The 7,310-nt window shown below is 23.7% G+C and overlaps 1 protein-coding gene across 1 annotated transcript; it reads left to right on the top strand.

Moving 5' to 3' along the window:
• The first annotated feature begins 2,205 nt into the window (after positions 1-2,205).
• On the top strand, positions 2,206-7,276 carry LOC122498813 (protein BCCIP homolog). Its single transcript, XM_043606743.1, has 3 exons — positions 2,206-2,551; positions 4,289-4,549; positions 6,682-7,276. The coding sequence occupies exons 1-3, from the start codon at positions 2,435-2,437 to the stop codon at positions 7,222-7,224; spliced, it is 921 nt and encodes a 306-aa protein (XP_043462678.1). The 5' UTR covers positions 2,206-2,434; the 3' UTR covers positions 7,225-7,276.
• The last annotated feature ends 34 nt before the right edge of the window (positions 7,277-7,310 follow it).

Genomic DNA, 7,310 nt, shown 5'->3' on the forward strand with positions numbered 1-7,310 from the left:
AGTTTTCGATGAATTCAATTAAAATTCTATTGAAAATAATTGAAATTCTATGATGAGTTTTATTATTTGTGAAAATAATTGAATTCCTAAAAATAATTAAAACTCTGTAAAAAAATTTATTTTTTATGAAAATAATTGAATTCCTTTGAAATTATTATTATTTATGAAAATAATTAAATGTTTGCGCAGAATATTATTAAAATTTTGTTTAAATAATTGAATTCTTTTGGAAAATTTTATCAAAATAGATATTGAAAATCATTAAATTTAGAAAAATTTTTGAAAATACTTGAATGCCAAGAATTTGATTTAAAATTTTTCAAAATAACTGAATTTCGGAGCAGAATTTTATTATTTACATAAAAATAATTGAAATTTTGACGAAAATTTAAAAAAGTTTTTGAACATAATTGAATTTCTGCGAAGAATCTTATTACTTTTGAAAATAATTGAATTTCTGCAATTATTCATAACTTTTCCAAAATTAAATTTTTTTTAGTGTTTTTAAGTAAAATTCTTCTATAAATATATTATTTTTAATAAATAATTAAATATACATTAAAACATTTAATTAATTTCAGAAGAATTTGAATTATTAAAATTTTTCAAAAATCCAAGTTTTTTAAAGTTTTCAATTAATTTAATTGAAAATTGAAATCTTATAAAATTTAAAATTGAAACCTTTTGAAGTTCATCTATTTATGAAAATTGTAAACGCAACTCTTTTAAAATTGAATTAACTTTAAAAATATTTAAGTAAAATTATTCATTAAATAATTGATTAGAAATAATTTTATATTTCTTCAAAAATGAAATTTATTTAAAAAGAAATTATTGGCAGAAATAGAAAAAAATGAAGGTTTTGTATTCGTGGTAATTTCATAGTTTATGAGTCAAACAAAAAGGACACAATAATTCAGAATTTTCTTATGAATTCTAAAAAATTAATTTTTTCAAGAACTTTTAATAAAAATCCGATTTTATCCTGAATTCCCTGACATGTGACAACCCTGATTAAATAATTAATCAATATTTTTAAAAAATAAAAAAAAATTTTGACAAACAAATTTGTTAAGAATCGTAAAAAATATAAACAAGTTAATTATAACATTGAATTATTGAAAATGTAATTTTATATACCTAGTATTTAAAAATAAGAACTAATTAAAAAAGTTTTAATTTTCAAGATGAATATAAAAGTATAGAAACAAAGGGGAATTTATATGCGAGAGAAATGAAAAAGTTAGAAAAACAAAACAAAAAAAGGGGAAATTGAAATGTAAACTTGTTTTCTGAGGGTGTAGGTATATATGTATATTTTTTGATAAATGTGTATGATGTCGCGCTCGCTTTTGTACACGTGTATAGAATGTACATGTACATCGAATTGGAAATCGAAACATCTACGCGGACATCTAAAACAGCTATCTCACCGCCTGCCACCAGGGGCCTTCGGCACTCGAAAAATCACAACAAAAGTCAAGAAACTGTCGTTTATTATCAAAAAATCTTTACACCCTGTTTTACGTAGTTATTATTACTTTTTCTAAACAAAGAAACCTATTTATATTTACAATTGAGAATATTAAAAAAACCGCGATATTTATAAGCGCACTAGTTCTCGTCGTGCTTATGTGTGTTATACGCTTCACCAAAAGATGTTACCTAGCGTGGCTCTAGTGCCACCTGATAGACCCTGAGAAATCCGCGAGAAAACTGGAACTTCCTTCGACCATGCGCGAGAACTTTAATCGAATTTCGTCGCTTACGGTAGCGACAATGGACCACTTTCCACCCCCCCACCGGATGCAGTAACACATTGCCATCGAAAACTGATATTGTATCGAATAGAAAATTATTGACCCAACTTCGCAATTTCTTATTTCCAGTCCCATTCCTCTAAGTATACTCAGTTCTCAAAAATAAAATCGATTTCTTAAAAAAATATCAACTTTCCCATGTTTACATTGTTAAAACATTTTTGTATTGTCTTTTTTCAATTCTACCTTTTTCTCATTATTCAAGAGAGTAATTTGTGCTTTTTTTCAGAGGACAATGAGGGGAAATATAAAAACAAGCACACTTTAACATAATTGAAGGCTAATTAGATAACAAAACACTAGTAATTATGCAAAAGAGGTTTTCTCTCTTTAATAAAAAAAAAGAAACATCTTTTTGCATCACTATCGATTTTAAAAAGGTTGCCAGCGACAACTACAGGCCAAGTATTAAACTTCCGGCCTACATCAATTTTCAAGTGGGGAATTTCGGGAAAATATTTCCATTATATTTACCAAGTTTTATCATTAAATCGATCCTTGATATTTCATTTTCAATATATAAAAGAGATTCACTTACTTGGAAAGAAGCATTTTGTGATTAGGAACTAAATAGTCAAGTGTTTGGGATCGGTTTTTGTCACGTGTGAAAAACAATGGCAGGTCCGGTGAAAAAACGTGAAATTCAACAAAATTTTGGCAAAACTAAAGATGATGAGAGCGGCAATTCATCTGGAAATGAAGAAAATGAGAATGTTGTCTCTAAAGAGCAGGTGATTAGAAACAATTTTCATGTACAGTGATTGTTACGTCGCTTAAATGACATTCTAACCTCAATTTTAAGCATGGGTCAGATTTGCATTAATTTACTGTTTCAATTAACATATTTCGTTAATGTCTCGTCTCTTAATTACAAATGAATATTAGAGTAGCAATAATATTGTGTAATATTGGCCATCTGACTGTAAACTACTGTGAAACTGATTTATTTTGCCTCGTGCTCTAAACTATGACTTTTCACCGCGCACAACTGCTGCGCATTGCGGGTTATCTATTTGCAGGGATGGCAAATTTGAAAAAGGGCGGAAAGTTTATGTAAAACTGTTAAAAAAAACATTCAAATTTATGTAATTCATTTATATTTTAATTTAATTAAAATTTACTTATTATTGCTTATATTCTCAAATATTTTAATATAATTCTTCACAAAAATTCAATTGTTTTCATAAATAAGTATGTATTCTTTGGAAGAATTTAATTCTTTTTGTAAATAGTAAAATTTTTTGCAATAATTCAATTATTTTCTAAAGTTTTAATAAATTCTTTGAAATAATTAAATTATTTTCTTAAATAGTAAAATGTTAAGATATAAAAATTTAATTATTTATAATAAAATTTCATGAAAGAATTCAGTGATCTTTTTTAATTTTTAATAAAATTTTTTTGAAAGAATCCAATTATTTTTTAAAACTTTAATAAATTCTTCAAAGCAATTCAATTGTTTTTATTAGTTGTAAAATTCATCACAAGATTTATATTATTTTTTATAAATAATAAAACTCTTCTCAGGAATTTAATTATTTTCAATAAAATTGTAATAAACTTCAATAAACAAATATTTCATTATAATTATTAACAAACACAATTATTTAAAAAAATTCTTTGTTTAGTTCAATTATTTTCTAAAGTTTCAATTAAAATTGTTAAAAAAACTATTTTCATAAAAACTTGAAGCAATTCTTCAAAAGAATTTAATTATTTACAAAAACTCTAATAAAATTAAATAATAAAGATCTTGAGTCTAATAAAATTGTTTAAGAGTTTAATTTTGTATCAATAATTTAAAAAAAAATTTTTAATAATATATTAATTAATTATAATTATTAACAAAATCCATGATAAATTCAATAAATTAAAGAAATTTCTTGAAAGAATACAATTATTGTCAAAACCTTTTAATAGTTTCCATTCTTCGAAGGAATTTAATTATTTTTTATATTTTAATGACATTTCTTGAATAAAAATTAAATTATTTTAGAAAATTGTAAAAAAATTCTGAGAAGAATTAATTTATTTCGAAAAAATTGTAATAAAATTCAATAATTAAATGTTAAATTTCAATTATTAAGAAACACGATTATTTTAAATAATTGAAAGAAATTGTTCATAAATATCATTTACTTTAATTAAAAATTTTAAATTAAAAGTACTAAAAAAAACTCCATTATTTTGAAAAAAATTCAAAGAAATTCTTCAAAAGATTTATAATTAGGATTTTGAAAAATTATTTTCATAAATAATAAAATTCTTCGAAGGAATTCAATTATTCTCAAATTTTTTGACAAAATTCTTTGCAAGCATTCAATGATTTTGAATACAATATTAATTTTAAAATTGAAAATATTTGAAAAGAAAAATTATTAAAACAGTTAGGAAACAAAAAAAAAACTATTAAACTTTTAAAGTTAATATTTTTAGAAAAATTTGATAAATATGCGCTGAAATTTCAGGGAATGGAAATTACTGTCGATTTTGAAGGACGAAGCCCAACGGATCCTGATTTTCATGGGATCAAAACTCTTTTGCAACAACTTTTCCTAAAAGCACATGTGGACTTGAGCAATCTCACAAATTTGATAATTGAACAAAATTACATTGGATCAGTCGTGAAACAATCGCAAGATGACGCAGCCTCTGACGACGAAGACGACGATGATGACATCAACGATGTTTTTGGAATTACAACTGTAATCAATATTTCCAATCGACAGGTATTTATATTATTTAAATATTTACAAATTTTCTAAAATTTATTTAAAAATAAAAAGTACTTGAATTTATTACATTCTTTTCTGAAATTTCAAATGTGGCCGAAAATTTTTTACAAAATTTTTATCATAAATTACGTGCGGAATCCGCATTAAAAATTCGTGTGTAATCCCCATGAATATTCGTCCGAAACACCCCATAGATTTTATTCGTAACTTCACACGAATTCGATAGGATTTCTGAACAAAATCCATTCGAAATTTGTCCCAATCATATTTACCTGGATAATTTATAAAATATTATCAAAAGGGTGTTAAAAAATTAATATTAAAAAAAATAAATTAATAATAATTTTTGGTGATTTAAAAAGATATATATTTAATTTATAAAAAAAATTTTAAATCCAAGATTCAATTATTTTAATTAAAAAAGACTTTTACATAATATCAAGAAATGATTTGAATAATATCTGTGGCCCAAATTTTCTCAAGTGTACCTACTAATCTCAAAAGTAAAAGTTGTCAAATCGGATTAATATTTCCATTAACTTTTTGATTCAGTTTGATCAGTATAGATTTTTCAAAAAATCATAGCTATTATATAACAATGTAAAAAAATTGTGCCCTATACGCTTTCAGAAGGGTTTTCCTTGTTTTTTCAAATGCGGAAAAAGAATCTTTTAAAAATTCAAAATTTGACCATTTTTTTGAAAATCAAAAATTTGTTTTGACATTTTTTGAAAAAAGACCCTTTTTTATTTTTTTAGTCTTAAAATATAGCTTAAAACGAATACTTTTCAAAATTAAAATGAAGTTTGTTTTCGTTTTCGAGATATTAATTATTTAATTAATAAAAATTAATAAAAAATGATATATTTTATAAAAAAAAAATTAAGCAAAAGTAGTTTTAATGGTCCTTTCTTTAAAGAAATTCAATAATATTTTTTATTTTCAACTATCCATGGAAAAAATGGAGATCATGGAATTTTCATCGTAGAAATTTTTGAGTGCATGAAAATTCTGTAAATATGATTACAGAATTGAATTTCCAGTGTTTACAAATTCATAAAATCGTATTTATAAATATGTTATCGAAATTTCATTTCAAAAGAATATTTAATTAACCAATTTCTTATTTAAGAATTAGAAATAAAATTAAGAATTTTAAAAGAGTTTTTTAATATAATGTCAAAAAATTTTCATAATTTCTACTGGTCAGTCACATAATTTTTACCAAATTTTAAGTATTTTTTTTTGAGTAATTTATATTTCTCTATCACAATTTTTAACAAAATAAATGCCAATATTATTTTTTTAATAATATTATTCTTATTTATTATTATATTTTTTATATTATTATATCTTGTAATGTAAAAATAATAATTGGAAAATCAAGAACAGGAAAATATTTTTTCTACAATAAAAACAATATAAAATAATAATAAAAATAAATGTTTTGTTGAAAAATGTTGTCTAACAAATCGAAATTATACATTTTTTTTATTTATTTCTAAAAGAATTCGAAAATTATTTAAGAAAATGTTAAATATTATTTAAAAAATTGAAGGTTAAAAAATTATATAATTTATTTTTTAATCACGATTCTTAAGAAAATTCTGATTTTTAAGAAATAAATAAAAAGACATTGGCATAATTTCTGTTTAATAATCACAATGTTTGTTATGCTATGCTTGTACTAACATAAGTCTGATTTTATTCATAAAGATTAAAAATAGTAAAAGTTTAATAAATATTTTGGTACAATTAACTAATTTTTTCTTTAATTAATTTTTTAAATTTACCTAGTAATGAAAATAAGAGAGAAAATAACTTGTATAGGTAGTTTTAATTAATAGTCAATTTTATTCTTTCAATAAATTATTAATTCAGAATGTGCACGCGCGTTATCGATTGATAGAATTTTTAAAATGCCAAATTTTTATTTCATAAAGAATCTTTCATTTATTCAAAATGAAAATTAACCAATCAGGCATTATCAAAAAAATTGTATCATAGAAATTTATCACCTGTAAATCATGATAGAATCATTGAATTTTTCAAGGAGAAATCATGTAGAAACCCTGAAAAATATAAAATGAAATTGAATATTAATGCGCAATTAATTACTTTTTCAGAATGTACAATGTATTCAGCAATTACGCGATTTACTGAAACAAATGGCCAACGATCATGCAACTGACGCGACAAATACAATGATTAAAAATGTCCTTGAAAATGATTCAGCGCCACTTGGCTTATTAATCAACGAACGTTTCGTTAATCTTCCCGCACAAATTTCCATTCCACTCATGGAGAATTTAATTTCCGAAATGAAGCGTGCCACCAATAAACGAATGCCATTTGAATTTTCACATTTCATATTAATTTGCAAATTATACAAACCATCCGAGCAGGATGTGACAATGAAGAAAAACAAAAATAAACGTCGAAACGCAAACGAAGAGCCGGAAATATTTTGGAGTAATCCAGAGGAGGAACTTTTCAATGATGAAGCAACTTGTAGTTTTGAGTTTTCCGTTGAATTAGAGTCTGACAGTGGTCTTTCCGGTGCTTGGACTGAATCAGATAAAGAGATGACTCCCTATAGACGAGTTCTTTTGTTTGACGCCTCAAAACTTCAGACAATCGTCGATAAGATAAAGCAAGAAATTCAATGAATGATCTTTCGCGAAAAAAAATGAAGAAAACTCTTATATACTCTTTCAAAAAGAAAAAAAAGCTAATCCTATTTAAAATATATATT

This window comes from Leptopilina heterotoma, unplaced genomic scaffold, assembly GCF_015476425.1.
Source record: "Leptopilina heterotoma isolate Lh14 unplaced genomic scaffold, ASM1547642v1 Lhet_16, whole genome shotgun sequence".
Taxonomy (NCBI): domain Eukaryota; kingdom Metazoa; phylum Arthropoda; class Insecta; order Hymenoptera; family Figitidae; genus Leptopilina; species Leptopilina heterotoma.

Coding starts and splice junctions, on each gene's coding strand:
- LOC122498813 (XM_043606743.1), top strand. CDS start 2,435: ATGGCAGGTCCGGTGAAAAAACGTGAAATTCAACAAAATTTTGGCAAA. Junction 2,552..4,288: donor ATGTTGTCTCTAAAGAGCAG/GTGATTAGAAAC, acceptor CTGAAATTTCAG/GGAATGGAAATTACTGTCGA. Junction 4,550..6,681: donor TCAATATTTCCAATCGACAG/GTATTTATATTA, acceptor TTACTTTTTCAG/AATGTACAATGTATTCAGCA.